Raw genomic sequence first — 20,950 nt, forward strand, 5'->3', positions numbered from 1 at the left:
TACCACGCTCAACTTGTTTCTCCACGCAGCGGCCTTGTTCGTCAAGGTTCGTGTTTCGGAGTTATAGAGTTGAGAGAGGGTTATAACCACTATTAAGTAGCCTCCTCATCTGTAGTGACCTTCTCGGCCTTGAGGATGTGAATAACACAAAAAAAAGAAAAGAAAAAAGTATAAGTACATTCAGCTGTTAATTTAAAGCTTGTAAACTTTAAGTTCATGGCATATATTTTTATCACTTTTTATAGTTTTGATGTTAATAATTACTTTTTTTGGTAAGCAAGAGAGTTTCTTTTTCTCTCTTCCAGTTACTTCATTTATAATAGACCAAGTTTTCTTAATATCAAAACTTATTTGGTTAGAATAGTACTTAATTTTAGCTTGTTTCGTCATTTTGATAAGTTATTTTAATAAAACTTTTTAAACGACTTGTACGCATTATCGTCATTTTCATTTTTAGATTCTAGATCTTATTTTTTTTTTTTTTTTTTTTTTTTGTTCTTTTTATTTATTCAAAATAAGTTTTACAATATAAGAATGAATAAAATACGTATAGTCAGAATTACAATTTTGTTAACGTTACAACAAGAACGCGGATACTAGCAGAAGATCATAAGATCTTGTCATCGAGAACCGCCTAAACAGTAATAAATAATCCTTAAATAATAGATAATCCTTTAATAATTCATAGACAAATATTCACACATAAATACAAATATAATTATTTATACATATTTAAACATACAAACATGTAAATAAACATACTTACACATCAATATATATACACATACAAATAATACGCACAAATACACATACATATATACGTATATATATATATATATATATATATATATATATATATATATATATATATTTATATATATATATATATATATAGATATATATATATATATATATATATATATATGTATATATATATATATATATATATATATATATATATATATATATATATATATATATATATATATATATATATATATATATATATATATATACGTATATATGTATGTGTATTTGTGCGTATTTTTTAAGTTAAGATAAAAGATTTCGTATATATAAATTACGATAAAATATTTACTAAGAGTATTAATGAAAAACAAAACAAACTTAAAAATATATCAGAATGTTTTCAACTGAGAAAAGAATTTCTTTCAATTTTCTTTTAAATAAGAAAAAGTTCCATTCATGAGAGAAATCAAAAAGTTTTAACACTATTTTGTTCCATAAAAATGCTCCTCTAAATGAAATACAAAATTTACCAAAATTAGTTTTGAAAACTGGTTGAAGAATAAAATTTTCATTACGCAAATTGTATTTATTTTTAACTTTTAAAGAATATAAATTGTGAAAAGAAATTGGAGATGTGCGAGACTTACATTTAAACATAAAACACAATACATTAAAGATATTAAGTTGATATATATTAAGAATATTCATTTCGTTTAAAAGAGGCTTAGCATGATAAAATCGATGTTTAAAATTAATAAGTCGTGTAACATGTTTCTGTTGGCGATAAAGTGGTTCTAATTTAGTTTTACTTACACTACCCCAAGCCGCATTAGCATAGTTTAGATGGCAATGAACAAAAGAGTGGTAAAGCTGAATTAAAGTATGTTTAGTTAGCATGCTTCTTATTTTAAATAGTATTCCTATACTTTTGGAAATTTTAGAGGATAAGTTTTCAATGTGTTTTTTCCATGTCAGATTTTCATCAATAAAAACTCCTAAAAAATTTGTAGCCATTACTCTTTTAATTTGAATGTCATCTATAAAAAGAGCAGGCAATTCACTTGGTAGAAGATGTTTTTTGTAGTATGGATGAAAAAGAGACCATTTTGTTTTTTCAATGTTAAGAGAAAGCTTATTTAATTTAAACCATTCTAAAATTTTAATTAATTCTATGTTCATACTTTGAAATAGGGTAATTATGTTACTATGAGATAGAAAAAAATTCGTGTCGTCAGCAAACATAATTGTCATTAAATTAGATGCTTCATAAAGATCGTTTATGTAAATGAGAAATAGGAGAGGTCCTAGGACAGACCCTTGAGGAACTCCGCATGTTACATCTAACAAGTTTGATTTCGATGATACGTCATAGTGAACAAATGGCTTTCTATTACTTAAATAACTTTTTAAAAGCTTCAAAACATTGCCAGAGATTCCATAATATTTAAGTTTTTTAAAAAGAATTTTATGATCTATCGTATCAAAGGCTTTAGACAAGTCAATAAAAATGCCTAAAGTAAATTTGGAACTTTCAAATGATTCAGTAATATATTGTGTTATTTGGAGTATAGCGTGTTCAGTGGAGTTATTTTTTTTTAACCCATATTGATTTTTGTATAGGATATTATTTTGAGAAAGATGATTAAAAATTTTATTATAAAGAATTCTCTCTATAATCTTTGAGAAAACAGAGAGAACAGATATTGGACGATAATTACTAACATTAAGTAAGTCTCCACCTTTAAATATTGGTGAAACTCTAGCTATTTTTAATTCATCAGGAAAAATTCCTTGTTGAATTGAACATTTAAATATTTTAAAAAGGATATTTTTTATGATATCATATGAATCAATGACAATGTTTCCATTTATATCATCAGGACCGACTGCTCTATTTAACTTTAGCATTTTAAAAGCTCTATCAAATTCATCAAAAGACAATTCAAAAGAATTTAGATAAGATATTAAAGAAAAACTACATCTGTTTATTGTTTTGTTTATGTTTGAAATTTTTTTTGCTAAATTTGGTCCAACTGAAGTAAAGAATTCATTAATTTTATTAGCTATCACTCCTGGATCATCAAATATTTTATTATCAATTTTAATAGATTTAGGTAAAGAGCTAGCTTTCAATTTCTTACTGCCTGTAATTTCTCTTAAAACTTGCCATGTTTGCTTTGAATTATCTTTATATTTTTCTAGTAAATTTATGTAGTATCTTTTTTTTAAATTTTTTCTTTGCATTTCAAATATTTAGCGTAATTCTTATAAATTGTTTTACTTTCTAATGTTCTCGTTTTTAAATACTTTATATACAACTTTTGCTTAACTTTAGAACTTTTTCTGAGATCTTTTGTAATCCATGGTGACGTGAAATATTTTTTTTTTTAGTATTTTATGTTTAGGAAAATTAATATCATAAATTTCAAAAAATGTTTTTAAAAACGAATTATAAGCTAAATTAGCATCATTAGAATCTATATGTTTCCAATGAAGTAAAGATAATTGTTCCTTAAAAGCAGAGCAATTCGCTTCCGTAAAAAAACGTTTGATGAAAGGTTTATTATGGTGTAGAATTTTTTTGATGTTTGTGTTTATGGAGAAAAAAATGGGAAAGTGATCAGAGACGTCACTTTTAATAATACCTTTTTTTAAAGATAAGTTAAAACGTCAGTTGTAATTATATTATCTAATATAGAGGCTGATGTTGATGATATTCTGGTAGGCTTATTTATTAACGGTATCGCTCCAATTTCGAAAATGTCATTGTAAAACTTTTTAATGTTAGTATTAGTGTGGTATTCAAAACAGTTTAAATTAAAATCACCAATTATGTAGTTTAATTTCTTTTCATGTGAACTTTTTTAACTATATCATTCTGTAAAAAGGCATTAAAATCCTCAATTACGCCATTTGGTGGGCGATAACAACAACTTAAAATTATATTTTTGGCATTTTTAGTTAAAATTTCAATACTTAAAACCTCTTTATCGCCATCAGAAATGCTTAAGTCTGGCCTGTTTATAAACCGCAAGTATTCATTCACGTAAAAAAGAATACCACCACCTTGCTTTTTATTTTTACGCGCTAAAGAAACTAAATTAAAACCTGGAAGGTGGAGATTTGAGTTTTTAACATCATTAGAACTGCACCATGTCTCTGTAATGCATATTATGTTAAAAATATTAGAAGTTTCTTCGGCGCTACTGCAGTTTCTCCCCCCCCCCCCTTTTTTTTTATTGCAGAATATGATAGAGAATTTTATGCTGATTAAGAATTGTATAAAAACATAGGTCTGAAAACCAACAAAAAGTGCTCTAAATTGCTGTTGAAGTTTAAAAAATTATTCTAAAAAACGCTAATATTCGCCATTTTTTCATACTCGGTTATACATAAAATTCTTTTCAACGATGAATTTAAAAAGCCTGGTTTCTATCAAAAATGTAAAGCAAAACTGTTAAAAAATGTTGAGCGCATCATTTTCTGATTTATCTCTGGCCCAAACCCTAACCCTGTCTCAAATCATGTACTTTTAATCGCGCCAATCCCTATTTGTCAGTCGATATATGTGCATTTAGTTGTGCCAATCCCTATTTGTCAGTCGATGTATGTACATTCAATTGCGCCAATCCCTATTTTTCAGTCGATGCATGTACATTTAATTGCGCTAATCCCTATTTGTCAGTCGATTTATGTACATTTAAAAAGCAAAATCTTAAATTAATTTTTAAAAAAATAATTAAAAATATATAAAATATATTATTAAAAACATTTAATTTAAATATAATTTAATTTTGACGACAATAAAAACCGGGTTGCGTAATTGAAAAAAGATTTTCTAAGCGATTGATTTCAAAATGTAAACTTTGATTTAAAACGTTTTAAAAAAATGGCGAATATTAACGTTTTTTAGTGTAATTTTTTAAACTTCAACAGCAAATTAGAGCACTTTTTGTTGATTTTCAGACCTATGTTTTTATACGATTCTTAATCAGCATAAAATTCTCTATCATAATCAGCAATAAAAAAAAGGGGGGGAGAAACTGCAGAAGCGTCGTTTCTTCTATATTACTATGAAAAGTATCAAAGTTTTTTTTTAAACTTCTTATATTAAAATGAATAACATTAAGAAAATCCCTATTAAGATAATCGTTTAAACCCAATTTAGTTTTTAAAATTTCTCTTATTTTACTTTCAGTTTCTTGCCAGGTTTCAATTTCTTTTTCTTCTATACCATTAAATCTCAAATTATTTCTGCGACTCCTATCTTCAAGTTCAGCCAACTTCTCTTTAATAACGTTATCATTTTCTATATTTATTTTTGTGTCGTTCAGTTGATATACTGATGACATTGCTGTTTTTTAAGAAACATCTATTTCCAATAGTAAATTTTCATATTTGTCACTGACAAATTCAACACTTTTTTTCAGGTCACTTACTTCATTTTTTAAATTTTTATTTTCTTCTTGCTTAACTGATATTTTACTCTCTAGTTTATCAATCCTGTCGCTAAATAGCTTTATTATTGTGTTTTCATGAATATCCATAATTTCTTTTAAATGAGTAATTGAAATTCTTTTATTAGCCATTTTTAAGTTTAATAATAAACACGTCCGTTCACTAAAATGTTCACGGCCGTTCAATATTATATAGAGCTTTTGTTTTCTTTTTGATGATTTTATCAAATTATTTGTCATCCATGGGTTTTTAAGTAGTTTTTTTTTATTTCAGTGGTTAATTTTGGGCAGACTTTGTCATAAACATTTTGAAAGTTTTCGAAATATTGTCAAACGCACTATTGGGGTCGTGAGCAATATGATAGAAAAATGATCAGAGAAATCTGTAATAAAGATTCAAAATGAGTCTAAAAAATTATTAGTTTAAAATATTATCAACTACGGACAAAGTAGTTTTTGTTAAACGCGTAGGATTAAAAATGGTAGATATAATGTTAAATTCAAGTAATAAATTAAAGAAGTTTTTTGTATTTACAAACTTTTCAAAACACATTGCTTACAACTTTAAATCACCGCACTATGAAGCGAAAAGCTCATAAAGTGGCCATAATTGGAATTTTTTTAATACACCATTTTCATTTATTTTTTTTTACAACTTATTAGAAAAAATATCAAATGATAAGAAAAATATATATTTTGGTTCTCTCATGTCTACTATCCTAGTCAGAGAAGCATTTTTTCCTACCTAGTAGAAGGTACAAAAAGTTCCCTAAAATTCGCGAACTTTTTATACTTCTAATTTTTATTTTTTTTATCTTATTTAGATGATTTTTTTATCATAAAGCTTTATTTAGGCATTCTTTTATCTTTTTCAAAAGTAAAAAGCTCAAAATATTGAATATAGTTTTTGCCAAATGAGTAATTAAAATATTAGGTGAAAATATAAATTTTCCGATAAATATTGTTTTTGAAAATAATATATCTCAAAAGTTCCGCTGAGTTCAACCCTGAAATGACTTTTTTATCCTAGGGGATGTTATCATGGATAACTAAAAAAAAAATCGGCTGCTCCAAATTGCCCGAAATGGATTTATGGGCTTAAGTATACAAAATAAAAATCTGGGTAAAATATTTTTCCCCCCACAACGAGGGGGTTGTAAACTGTACGTGTCATTACTTCTGAACACCAAAAGATTTTTTTATGAAACTTGAATTCTATATATAAAATTAAATTTTATTTTAAGTTTTGAAAACAATTATGTTTAAAATACTGTCCCCCCCCCTCTCAAAGGGTTCGAGGGTACCGTTATTTGGGTTTTTCATGTTCCCAAGCTCCAATAACCGTAATATTTTGTAACACATCCTCATTTGACAATAGTATTAAAACAAAAATTTTTTGCAGGCCTCTTCACCTGCAATACCAAAAAGAAACAAAGAATCAACAAGAGCTGAAGAATTAGATGTTAGGAAGAAAATAGAAAGTCTTCAAGATTTTGAACTTGAAATCCCCTTCTCTAACCAGAAAGCAAAAATAAAATTAAAAATTGAGATGACCATGTTGGTCGGCAAAAAAACATATACAAACTCAACTCAATCTAGCAATGTTTTTTATGCCAAGCCTAGTGAAATGAACAAGCTGGATAAAATTAGAGAAAAAGTTTGCAATAAGCAAGCTATAGCTTAAGGATTATCCACACTGCACTGTTAATAACGAATTTTTGAATTCATTCTACACTTGGGATATATAATGGATATTAAAATATACCAGTCCCGATCTCCAGAAAATAAATTATCTGTAAAAACTCGAAAAAAAGAAATCAAAAGAAAGTTTAGAGAGGTGTTAACGGGTGATGCGGAAGTTATCGGACAAATCCTAATTTCATTATTTGAGCATAATAGTTAGTTTTTGTGGTTTTATGTGTAGGCATAAACGTTCTATAAAATATAAACTTTATTATTTGAAACACAATTATTTAAAATGAGGTCAAATGCAGCTGAACGAGAATCTTTTCGAAAGCGACTAAAAATGCTTTTTGTAAATAAACCTAATATATATAAAAAAAAAAATCGTAAATCATTTTGAAAAGGAAGAATTTGCTCGAAGTACAATATATGATAACCTAAAAAGACTTGAAACTGTTCAATCGTTTTCTGATAGAAAGCACCCTGGTCGTCCGACATCCTGGACTAGAGAAAAGAAAGCCGAATTAACGAGACTTGTCAACAATCGAAAAGGGGTCAGTCAGAGAAAAATAGGTATTAAATTTGGTGTAAATCAATCGACAATTGGTCGTCAGTTAAAAAAAATGAATCTTAAATATAGAAAACGTGAAAAGACTCCAAAATACACTATAGAACAACATGCTTTTTATTAAGCTCTTTATCTGTGCGGATACTTTGTGGTCACCCTGTAGAACAACAAATAAAATACACTATAGAACAACAAATAAAATACACTATAGAACAACAAAAAAAATACACTATAGAACAACAAATAAAATACACTATAGAACAACAAATAAAATACACTATAGAACAACAAATAAAATACACTATAGAGCAACAAATAAAATACACTATAGAACAACAAATAAAATACACTATAAAACAACAAATAAAATACACTATAGAACAACAAATAAAATACACTATAGAACAACAAATAAAATACACTATAGAACAACAAATAAAATACACTATAGAACAACAAATAAAATACACTATAGAACAACAAATAAAATACACTATAGAACAACAAATAAAATACACTATAGAACAACAAATAAAATACACTATAGAACAACAAATAAAATAGACTATAGAACAACAAATAAAATACACTATAGAACAACAAATAAAGGCAAAGAAAAGAAGCTAGTTAACCAAACTAAAGTTTAAAACTAGTTAACCAACTCTATAACACAAAATCGCTTCTAGTCATCGATAACGAAAAATACTTTTGTTTTGCAGGGGACAACATACCTGGAAATTCTGGATACTACACAAACAACAAAAAGACATGCCCAGAAAGTGTTCGTTTTATAGGAAAAGAGAAATTTCAAAAAAATTATTAATGTGGATAGCCAAATCTGACCGTGGTATGTCCGAGCCATAGTTTCGCACTTCCAAGGCTGATCAATTCATCAATCTATATTAATGAATGTTTAGAAAAATGACTTCTTCCATTTATTCACCAGTATCATGGAGACTTTAACCATTTATTTTGGCCAAATTTAGCAAGTTCTCATTATACTAAAGATTCTCTAAATTGGATGGACCAATATGTCTATTACGTTGATAAAGAATCCAATCCCCCAAATGTGCCTCAAGCACAACCAATTGAAAATTTTTGGGGACATTTGGCACAGAAGGTTTACGAGGGAGATTGGCAAGCTTCAACAGAGGAAGTTTTGATTGATCGCATTAAACTAAAACTACAAGAAATTGATTTAAACTTTTTACAGTCGCATATAAAAGGCTTTAGAGCAAAATTGAGATCAATTGCAGATGGTGGTGTTTTTTCATATAAAAGTAATATATTTTTATTAAAAGATAAATGCTTTATTTAAAAAAAATATAATAGTAGTTTGTTTTTTTATTTATAAATAAGTTTTTGACGTTTTTATTTTGTCCGATAACTTCCGCATCATCCGTTAAGCTTAGTGGTTGATACTCCTAAGCAGGGATTTGGAAATACTAATACAGGAAACACAGAAGGGAGAGCATTTCTAGCAGCAGAATCTTTCTCTGAAATAACAAGAGTTAGTTTGGACATCATTTTAAAACTAAGAAACACATTGAATGCCGTTTGCAGTGGATTCCACCTGAATTTGGATGCTTTTAAAGCATACTGTTAAAAAACTTCAGACCTGATGGTGGAAACCTATCCTTGGCACATTATGCCGCCTTCACTTCATAAGGTTCTGGAATATGGATTTTTAATTGCTAAGCATTTGTATCTTCCCATTGGAGCGTATTCGGAGGAGGCTCAGGAAGCACAAAATAAGCCCATACGAAATGCAAGACTCAATCACACATGCAAAATATCTAGAATTAATGTGATGCAGAACCAATTCCATTATTTACTAATAAGAAGCGACCCTGTCGTCTCTTCGATTGCTTTAAGGAACCCCAAGACATTTTCTGGTCCTAACCTTGATCCTGAAGTACAGGACCTCCTCAAAGGAGATGATAGTTATTTTTTTTCTTAATAAATGTTATCTTTTCTAATTTAAACTTTTTCATGTGAAAATTCACTTATCTGTATATATAATCAGGGATTACATATTAATGTTGAATAAGTAAGGTAAATATTTTTTTCACCAAGAAAATATTTTTAGAATAATTTCTAGAATCTAAAAACGAAAAAAAATTGCATTGAAAATTCAAGGGAGGAAGAAGAGGGAAGAGGGGGTAAGGGGAGGAGTCTACAACTTAAAAAGTTTTTAATTACCCACTTTTTAAGTTTGTTTTTGAATTGAAACAATAATTTAATAAAAACGTTTATTACTCTACTCTAAATTTTGAGTTTTGGCCGCTTTTTGACCATTTCACTGTGCGCCGCCGAAAACAATATGCGTATTCTGAATACTCATTTGCGATAAAACGGTTTTAAGGCTATTATGAAAGTTAATTTGCTTACCGCATGGCGGTTGATATAGCAAGGAGATTAAAAAAGGCTTACCAGTTTTATTTAGAATTTCAATACACAAAGTTTCAATATGTTTGTTTGTTTTACAAAAAGTCTTTTTTGCTTTAAATACAAACTTGTCAAGAATTGCAACGTGGCGCAGTGGAAAATAGTACTACAAAAACGTACCATAAAGAAATTATATTTTACTTTTTTTAAATAGTTTAATAGTTAGTCTTATCTATAATGTAGAGATTTCTGCAAATTTTATGTAAAAAGAAAATTTCTGAAGCCCAACTGTTTCATATCGTAAATCTTCAATTGAAACTCATTTGCTTCATCACTTTAAAAGTTATTTTCTATAAAATTTTATATGAATTAGTATAAAGTGTTATACATTTTTGAAACATCATGTTATGGAGATTTTAGAAAAAATTCGTATTTTTAATTACATGGTTTTGTTTACTAATAATTAATTTAACTTCAAAATAAGCTAGAAAATAAAAAATCTTAAAGTTTTAGTAGTCACCCACGATTCCCCACTCTTTATTTTTGTAATTGATTTGTAGCCTAGATATCTATAAAATTGATTTATTAAAAATCAGGTGCGGATACGTGCGGTTTCTTAAATTATAGATAAAAAAAGTGTTAAAAGTCAGAAAACAGAAAATCGCTTTTTATTGTGGTTTTAGACTATATCTGTTTATAACAATAGTTTAGCGTAAGTTATTTTGTCTATTTTTTATTGAGAATTATTTTTAATGGACATACGTTCTAATATTGGTATTATTATTGATTGTTGTAGATGAAATTAAAATCCAAATATACTCTTTACGGCCATCTATATTTAACAAATGTTGAAATGGAATACTAGTGAAACATGAACTTTTTTAAACAATGATAGATGGAAAAGTGGCTCAGGTATTAACCGATACGCCTTCTGCGTCTACATGTACAATAGGTGGAGTTACACGACAAATGAACGATTTTACTAAGGTATCAGCTAACCTCGAAAATGAAAGTTCGTATTAATACGGATTGTCCACACTACATGCCTGGATTCGGTGTATGGAAAAATACTACATATTTTCTACAACATGTCTTTCCAAACATGGTCAGCTAAAAGTAAAGCAAAAAAATAACAAAAGTAAAAAGAAGAACTTGGTACAGCAACGTTTTCGTAAGCAGGAAGGGTCAACCGTCAACAAACCGAAACAAGTAAGTGGTTATACCATTGATGGTAAGACTTTTTTAAAAAGGTTAGACTAATTATTAGACAATACTTAACTTAAAAGAAAAATCGAAAAATCGTTTTAATATAATTCGTTGAACCGAAACACGGATCTCGAATGATATAATAATTCAAACTGCTTTTATAAATAGTCAGGTTCATGATCATCGTAGGGTGATTACTGATAATATGTAATCCAGTATAACCGGCCAGATCACGGAATCCAGATGTCTTCAAAAAAAATCAGAAAAATTCAGTTAAATTTTGTAAAATTCAGGTAAATTGGCTGAGCAGCAAACTTGCACTACTTATGTCGGTTATATAACAAGCACGTAATGTAAATTTTTATTTGGTAGATTCTTTTTGTACTTTAAATAAACATTTATATTTTGTTCATAAAAGTTTATATATTTGCAAATGAAAAGCGTTTTTTTTAAAAAAGAACCTGTCTATATTTTCTGAAGTTGATAATTTTTAACTTTAAATTAAATCAGGAAAAAGTTATCCTAATACATTGGTAGACACCCTGCATGCGCCATGTCCAACTGCCTTGTTGGATTCGCTTTTCTATGGAAATTCTAGAAGAAGTGAACTCTGACTTAAAATGTCCTTACCTTTGGGGCTCTTTGTTAAGTAAAGACTGCCTAAATAAAAACATCTTGAGCAGATAATTATTGTATCCAGCTACTGTCTTGTAAAAGACTTTCTAGGCTAAGACTTGAGTAAACAAAAAAAATTCTGTTTACCAGCTTCGCACCACTTCTCATCTATTAGACTTGCTCAGATATAAACTTATTTTTACTATTAGAAATAATTCTTATAAAAAGGGTATTTTCCCAAATATTTTCAAAGTTGGTTAAGTCATTTCGATCATCAAAAGTCTTACTAGATTTCACTAGTTACAGACCCATCTCCTGCTTTCTTCCCATACATGTTAGGCTCTATGCTCTCCTGAAAAAAATTTAAATACCTTTACATACATCAGTATGGATTTTGTACCAATCACTCAACAACTCACATTCGAATCACACGCTCTCATTTGAACAACTGAATCAATTAGAAAAGCTCTTCATTATAAATTTGTATGTGGTCTGTTAGTCGATTTGCAGAATACATTTGATACTGTATATCAGACAAACCCCTCAAATGGTTTACTACGAAATTTAGTCAACACAACAAAATTTGTTTCTATTCGTGTTTATTTACGGCAATGATCCAAAATGTACTCTTGCAAAACGTTGTAATGGTGTTGAACTTCAGAGTTCAGTATTAGAACCGCGGCTTTTCTTATTAGTAATGACTATAATACATTTACTAGGCTTGCTTATCTTTACCACTTTGCTAATGATATTTAGTTAATAAATCCTTAAAAAAATTAACAAATACATTAACAATGATTTTAGTAATTTAGTTCAGTGGCTTCGTTGCGATAAACTTGCTCTCTTAATTCTAATAAAACTTAGCTCGATATTTTTAAAGCAAATGAAACAAAAAAGATTAAGTGGGCTGGAAATCATTCCTAATAACTCAATTATTATCTTATAATTGAACTAATAAGTACATGTTACTGGGTTACATGATACCAGTAACAGAGTGATCGTGATCTGAACCTGGCCTGATCTGGAGTAGTTAAAAGAGGTTACTTCCTGTAAACAGCACTTATATATTATCTCGGTATCAAAATAGACTCTTAACTTTCCATTTAAATTAAACAATCCAATCGTGAAGAATAAGCAGTGAAACAGACCAAATGACATGCTGGCTAAAGTCTGACAAATTAATTTTGATGCGTTTTTGAAGACCCATATAAGTACAATAAAAATCAAAAATTTTCAAAATATTTTACTCTGTAAAAATATTGGGACACTCTGTAAAATTAAACCTATGATAACTCACGATAATGTAAAACTAGATTATTTTTCTTACACCCAAAGTTATCTAACATACGCTGAAATTGCTTTCATATATTATTTTTTCATATAGGTACGGATCCCGAAAAGAAATAGAGAATCATGAGAGCAACAAGCAACTTTACATTACCCATTTTAAGGCAATTTTATATTACCCGCTGCTCTTTTGATAAATGGGCAAGTACACACAAATCCAAATTAAATACTTTTTATTTGATACAAGATAAGTTTGTTAAAAAGAAACCATATATCAAAAAGTTCCATAAACCAAAAATGTTGTTGAGATAAATAAAAACCCCTTCATACCGTTTATTGGAGTAGGTAACCCTAAGAAATTAAAGTCAATTTCGACAGGAAAAAAAAAAATAAATTTAACTTATTATTCTTTTGTTCATAGAAAAAAACTTTTAATTTAATATTAGGTTGTAAAAATTTTCGTGTCATTCATAACAGGGTCATAGCAACCGATATATAAAAACATTTTCCAAAGTTAGGAAAAAGTTTGAAATAATTATGAAAATGAGATGAAATTTACAGTTTGTCCTTCATAGTAATAAAATTCATTTGAGAGTTTTAGCTCAACGCATTTTAGTTCTCAAAATCTCAATCTTGCTTTCTTTGCTTAATTATTTGTTTGGAAGTTGTTTATGCATTATTTCTAAAATATTTTTTATTTTTATTTCATCTCAAATGAATTTTGTTAATATGCCTAATTATGTTCCGAATTTCACGTTAAAACGACTGGAATATTTTGAGTAACTACTTCAAAAATATTTGGTATGAGCATAGAAATGTTTAGTTTAATGCCATTCCTAAAGGTTACTTAAAAAAAACAACAACAACAACAACAAATATTTGTGTGAAGCCTCGAAAAGTTTATTTGTGAAAAAAAAGAAGACATAAACAGAGATGTAGCCGAGTGGCTGATTTCAGCTAATAATTACCAATTGCTATTAACTTAGATATTAATTATGCAGGTTGTTGTTGCTTTTTTTAAAGTATTGTACAAGTGTTAATATTAAGAAAGTGTATTGGTAATAAGTTATTAAAAATGTCAATTTAACAAGTTTCTTGGCATTTTAATTGTCATTTGAAAATCTATGTTTTAAACGTTCTCTAACTCGTTAGCAAACTATATATAGAATATATACTATATAGGAAAGTCCTACATGCCACTGCTAGCTAGTTGTCCATGTTCTTGACTTAAACGAGACGTGTACGTTTGCGATACAAGATTCCAAGCGTCCATATACCTATCCATGCACATGGCAACACATTTCTAAACAAGACAATTATATTCATTTAAAAAAGCATATTTGAAATTATTTGTTATTAAAATATTAACCATGTACTACAGCGTTGCTACAAGACATTCAATCATTTTTAAAATCAAATGTTAATGAGACGACTAACTTGTTCTGAGTTATCGAGACTAATCCCTGGTTTACTAACGCACTTTTGAAAGCATTTGTCTGACATTTTCTAAAGATAAATTAAATAATACTAATAAAAAATATATTTATTTTAAATATATAAATTTTAAATAATTAAATTTATACAACTATAAGCATTATTAATTAATATTTATTTTCTTGAGTCTTTCTTGTGTTTAAAATGGTCATCGTTTTTCCCCCTTTAGAAGTTGATCCGCCATCCCCCCATATAATTAATTAACTGTTCCAATATTTAGAGTATATAGGAACAAATTAATTAGTTAAGTTTAAAACAGTAAATAATAATCGACAGTTAACTAATAAAAATGGTAAAAAATAACAAACTAAAACAACATTAAAATGAAGGGGGGCATTTTTTTTCTAAATTATATATTTATCTCAGTCAGTTCGTGAAAACTTCCGATCTGACACCATGTTACAATTTAAGTATTATTATAAAAAATTTCAGTTTATAAATCCAAACTAATATTATTTACAAAACAGGCATAAAACTACTTAATTCTGGAGTGCCTTGCGGTCAAATGCACATTTTTTAACAGTTGTTTCTTTTTAATCTCAACAGAATTTAATATGTTTATAATATTTAATAGGTTTTATACTTCGGTGAGAAATAACCAAAATCTCATTTTCGACAAATCGAGATTTACTATTATTAAAGCCTGAAAGTTTTTGCAACAAACAAAATTTGGTGAAAAATAAACCAAAATCTCATTTTCGACAAATCGAGATATACTATTATTAAAGCCTGAAAGTTTTTGCAACAAACAAAATTTTCAGAGACTTGAGAAAATTTGTAGACATTGACTTATAGAGAGATGAAATTTTTTTTTGACAAAAATGATTAATAGAATCATTAACAAAAGCATACAAAACAACAGATCTCTATTTTACTGATCTACTTCCTTCTTGTATAATTTTTTATAACCAAACATCAATTGTAAAATTAGCATCTACTAAAGGAGACTTTTTTGTCGCCATTTTTTTTACTCCTGATTCTATTCTCTACTTCTTAAAATCTTTACTCATGTTTCTATAGAAAGCAGGCATCTATACATGATTTATATATTTTTTCATTAAAGCAATGTGCAAACACTCTTTGTAAACACAGGTAATTCTATCGTTACACTCAAACATAAACTTGTATATTGTACTTTAATTTATTTGTTATAAAGGTTGTCATTATCACCATTATGAAACTTTACAACCTACCCATTTGTTTATAAATGGTCAACAGCCTGCCCATAATTAATAAATTATAATTTATTTGGTATAAAGGTTGTGCCTGCAATCTGATTCAACATTTAGCAATTTAAAAAAAAAAAAAAACTTGTATAAGATTTTTTTATGTAATAAAAGCAGTCTCATTAAAAACAAAATGACAAGCCCAAGACTGTTTTTAGTCCCTTGTAGTACCTAGACCCTGGACCATTGGCTCCTTGTTTCCTTATTTTTATAAATATACTCTTAAAAAAATCCATAAAAATTTTTAATATTTAACATTATTTTCCTTGACACACAAAGTTTTATCTGCATCTTACTTTTTTCATTTAGCAAATTGTTAAAAAATCTAAAAAACATAGAAATTTATGGAGATGACAGCTTGCGGCAGCATACTTTAATATACTTAAAAATTGAAAACTTTTTTCAAATCAATTAATTTCATCAGTACACACACACACACACACACACACACACACACACACACACACACACACACACACACACACACACACACGATTCAAGGTTTTTAGAACAAACTATTTGGAGCAGATCAAAAACAGTTAGTTTCTGTATTTTTCAACATCTTTGATAGCTGCTGGAACAAAGCTGTGGAAATGGCATTCATTTACAAAGAACAAGTTATTGGGATAGCAAATATTCTAAGCAGGTGATACAACTCAAGTAACTTAGTCAGCAATCTTAATATTTGCGCTAGGCAAGAAAGTGGTTTGTTCCAAATTCCAATTTAGAAAAAAAATCTATTATGGTCTCAAACTGAGTTTATTCCACTAATCACAAACATTCAGTAAGATTGTTATGGTCTCCTTGTTTACTCCAATAATCCTTGTTTACTCCAATAATCAAACTTGTTTACTCCAATAATCAAAACCATTTAGTTGCTAACTTAATAATTTTAAACTTTTTTTGTTGAAGGTATTTGAACTTTTTATTATTAAGTTTGCCTAACAATTCTTGTCGATTAAGTTTGATTGGCCAGAATTAGTATTGGGAGATCAAAACAAACTTTTCCAACAGTAGATGATTATTGATTGGCTATTATTTCCAGCGCTGTAAATGTAATAATATTGTCAGTTGATAATTTCAATAATTAACAAATAGACAACTTCCTGCCATGTTTAAGGAACTTATTGAAAAAAAATCTTTTAAACCTAAAAATGGTAGCTTTATCAGTAATGTTTTATTTCCACTTGATCAGTCGAAAATTTATGATAAAAGAAACACTTAAAAAAGCAGGAAATGATATCAATCTGTTGTTAATTGTTAATGTTGCTCAAAAATCAACCATACACCTTTAGATAATAAAAAAAAAAGGTGAAAGAATTAAACGGCCAGCCAATTAAATTATGATCTCAGCTAATGCTATAGCTTTTGACAAAACATCTAAAGAACAAAAAAAAAATTGCTTCGGTCTCAAAAAAAAAAAAAAAAAAAAAAAAAAAAAAAAAAAAAAAAGGAAGAAAAAAAAAAAAGAACTTTTTTTTTTTGAAAGCAAGTCAGCCATCTAAAACAAGCAAACAAACCCCAAAGATACAAGTCTCTGAAAACATTGATCCAATGGAAGAGCTCGTTTGTTTGTGTTATTCTTGTGGAGTTAATTGGGTTAATAGCACAGATGCTCAATGACTTACACGCAAGCAATGTGCTAGTTGGTCTGGCAAAGGGAGGAACTAGCTTATTAGATAATTTGGAAGATCAAAGTATGAGTTTTGCTAAAGAGATTCCTAAGTTCTATAAAGTTATTTTTTATATGAAAAAAGATTTTTTTCAATTAAACTGTAATTAATAATACATTTAAAGTTTTATGATTTCTAAATAAAGCATTTTATACTATGATACTGATACTATATATTGAGTGTTGAGTATTTGATGCTCACCTGAAGACATTTAGAAATTTAATACTTTAAATTTCTATTATTCAAAAAATTGCTAGAGCTTTTTTTTTTAATTAATCTTGATAAAATTGTTTTTTGTAAAATGTCATGTAGTTAATGTTGCTGCATATGATACTTTAAAAGATACTTTGAAATATTGATGAGGAACATGACTCATCAATAACTAGCTAATAACATGACTCAGTTAACTAGCTGCAAAGTGTGAACGTTGTTCACACTTTGCAGCTAGTTAACTGTGATGCTTTAAAAGAAACATACTCTTCCCAACTTTTGAAAAAGGTCCAGCATATTGCGATAAAACTAAGAAATTTGTAATATATTTCTAGCCACAGTTTATGCTGATGCTAGTTGTAGAATATTGTTAGAAGAGAATCAGATATATGAGAAAAATAAGTCTAAAAGCAATAGCAGAAAACAACCTATAAAAGAGAAGCCAAAAAAGGTCGAGAAATAAGAAAAACATCATCTACAGCATTTTATTCAGTTTTAGGCAAATCTAATTCTGATTAAGTATTAGACAAGTTTGAAAAAGTGCTTGATAAAAAAGAAAAATTGAGAAGTGTGACCAAAATTAATTTTTTTTAAATGAAAACTATTAATACAAATTTTATGGAAGACTGTCATGACCGGTAAGACAAAGAAAGTCTAAAAGTGAAATCAGCTTTTGAGGAAATTGAGAAATACTCAAAAAGGATGCAGAGGTGTGCAGAGTAGTCACTTATGTGGCTTTTTCACAAGCAAGTGCAGAGAGTCTTTTTTATGCACTTGAGTTTGTACCAAGCAATCTTGATATAACCACCAAAACATGATATTTTATAAAATACTTATTATTTTGATTTGCTTTTTCTGGAGCCGCTTTGGAACTGCTCCAAAGCAGGAGCCGGAGCCTGGAGCTGAAGCCAATTTTTTTAACTCTGCTCCAAAGCCCTGTTTATATGCATGGAATGCCAATAAAATATTTTTTATATTAACATTTAAAACAATTCCATTTAAGTAAAATAACAGTTTTAATAATAATTTAATGAGTTTTAATATTTTTATTTAATGCTTTTTGAGTTTCGTATGCATCTGGAATTAAGCCTATAGTACCCTAATTCCGGAACAAGGTTTTTAAAAACTTAAATTTTGTGAACTTTAAAATTAAAATAAATATTGTTCGATTTGTCTTGTTGTTTCAAATATTTTAGTGTTTTAAGTAATTTGTAATATTAAGTGAATTATTAAATTTTTAATATGTGTTTAAACCCCAGATTAGTTATTTTTAAATAATTTTTTTGTCACCAGAGAAATTTATTTAGGTTTGCAAGTACAATTTTCAACAACTTTTTTTTTACATATGCCCTTTTAATTGTGTTATTAAAAAATGTTTAGAGTACGCTTTATAAACATTAAAAAAAAAAAGTTTTTAGCATAATCAAAATAACATATACATGCCAAATAACAAATACACATGCCAAAGAATTGACTCACGTCGATGGCCCCATGATTTAATTTATACAAGCAAATTAAGGTTCCACATTAAAAAAATAGGAAGTTTTTTTACATCTACAAATATGTTTATACTAATTTTTTTTGGTGGCTTCTAAACAGGAATAAAAAATACTTTTTTAAATTATAAATGCTAAACTTTAATTTTTAACTTGTTTCATTCTGAGCAATCTTCTTAAGCTTTTTCGTATTTAGAGAGAAAACAAAAATGAAAGACAATAATTTGAACTTTGAATGAGTTTGATGGTTTGATATATTTTATTACCTACATCACTTTTAAATATAGTTTTAAAAAATGTAAACAACTATCTACATACACATTTTTTTTTAAATTATTTTAATTTTAATTTTATAAATGTTAAAAAAAACAACCTCACAAAATTTTTATGACAACATTTTTGACGATTTCCACAATTTCTCCAGATAAATATAATGAATTTTTAATCCAAAGTACCATAGATCTTGAAACATCAATTAAAAGTGATATGAATTATAATGCTATAGAAAATTTATCACTAAATGATAATTTTCCTGATTTATGTGAATTTATTCCTTTAAGTATGCAAGACTTGAACTTTGATTTTTTTTTGTATTTGTAAATTTTGTGTTGATAAATTAAACTATTGCATTTGTAAATAAAATTTAAAAAAAATTATAACAATTGATGTAAATATAATTACCCTATTTCATGTTTTATGCAATTATAATATGCACTCGAGTCCTTTATACAAGGGGAGGGGAAAGTTTATTAATTTTTGGAAAACTTTCCCACCCACTAAGCTTGTAAAGACCCTTCCTTTATTAATTTTTACTTGTTATCAACAAAAAATTAATCTCAAAACTAAAAAAAAAAACTTTAGTGAAAATCAGCTTTAAAAATTAGAAAATAATTATTTCAGTCACCAATAAAAAAAAAAAAAAAAAAAAAAACTTTCAGGCTTTAAAAATAGTAAATCTTGATTTGTCGAAAATGAGATTTTGGTTTATTTTTCACTAAAGTATAAAACTTATATTAACATATTAAATACTATTCTATCTGGACTAAAATGCTCACCCTACCCTTTGTATTAAGGACTAAGGAGTAAATGAGACGCTTTTTTGCAAGTTTCATTTTTGATTTTTTTTGCTGTTATTTTCGGTATGCTTTACCAGATTATTTAGTACTGGTTGGGATTCATAGAGATTACTAAAATATATAGATTGAATACAAAATATTTACTGAAATTAATTCTTGAGCATTGGCAACAGCTATTTGTTGTCTTAAGTTTTCCATTATTGCACTGTTGTTGCTTGATTTGTTACTACTGCTAACACCAAATCCACTTCCTAAAGAAGAACTACCAATCGAAGATCCAAAATCCAACGACATAGTTATTTGAAAATCTAAACTGAAAAAATAAAAAAAAAACTTCTAATAGTGAATACAATCTTAATAAAATAAATGAAATATTGTAATTTTTCACCTTAAAAGTATACCTGGGTAAGCGTAACTGCGTGTAAAAAGTTGCTGATTTTTTGTATTATTCTATTTTAACTGAAAAAAAACTTTTTTTTAAAGCATAAAGATTTAAAATCTGATACTTTTAATTAGAATTTATAAAATACTTTACATTAATTCTTAATTTTAACTTTATTTAAATACATAATAATATATTTAAAAGATGTTGGTCGTTTTTTTAATGATACTTTCTTAATAATTCATTCAATCAAAATTTTTTTCTGATTACTTAAGAAGTCATCAATGAATAACATCACACAATTTTTGACTCCCTCCCCCCTCATCACAACATTGTAACACTTTTGCAACAAATCATGTGTGAGTCGTCACAAAACAACTACCCCCCTGCTAGAGCATGATGTAATTTATGGGCGACCCCTAAGTAGCATATTTATCTA

At 27.7% G+C, this 20,950-nt stretch overlaps 1 protein-coding gene across 3 annotated transcripts; it reads right to left on the reverse strand.

Annotated features, from left to right (window-relative positions):
* Positions 1-14,007: 14,007 nt before the first annotated feature.
* LOC101241048 (mitochondrial import inner membrane translocase subunit Tim13-B) lies at positions 14,008-20,648 on the reverse strand. 3 transcript variants are annotated; one of them, XM_065793400.1, is made up of 4 exons: positions 20,531-20,648; positions 20,274-20,442; positions 14,392-14,460; positions 14,008-14,257 (listed from the first exon to the last, which is right to left on the reverse strand). In XM_065793400.1, exons 2-4 carry the CDS (start codon positions 20,421-20,423, stop codon positions 14,144-14,146), a joined length of 333 nt encoding a protein of 110 aa, XP_065649472.1. In that variant the 5' UTR covers positions 20,424-20,442; positions 20,531-20,648; the 3' UTR covers positions 14,008-14,143. The 3 variants fall into 3 exon arrangements, with proteins under 3 accessions (XP_065649472.1, XP_065649474.1, XP_065649473.1); XM_065793402.1 differs by having other exon boundaries at positions 20,274-20,437; positions 20,518-20,616; XM_065793401.1 differs by having other exon boundaries at positions 20,518-20,615.
* Positions 20,649-20,950: the final 302 nt, after the last annotated feature.

The sequence above is a fragment of the Hydra vulgaris genome, chromosome 03, assembly GCF_038396675.1.
Source record: "Hydra vulgaris chromosome 03, alternate assembly HydraT2T_AEP".
NCBI lineage: Eukaryota > Metazoa > Cnidaria > Hydrozoa > Anthoathecata > Hydridae > Hydra > Hydra vulgaris.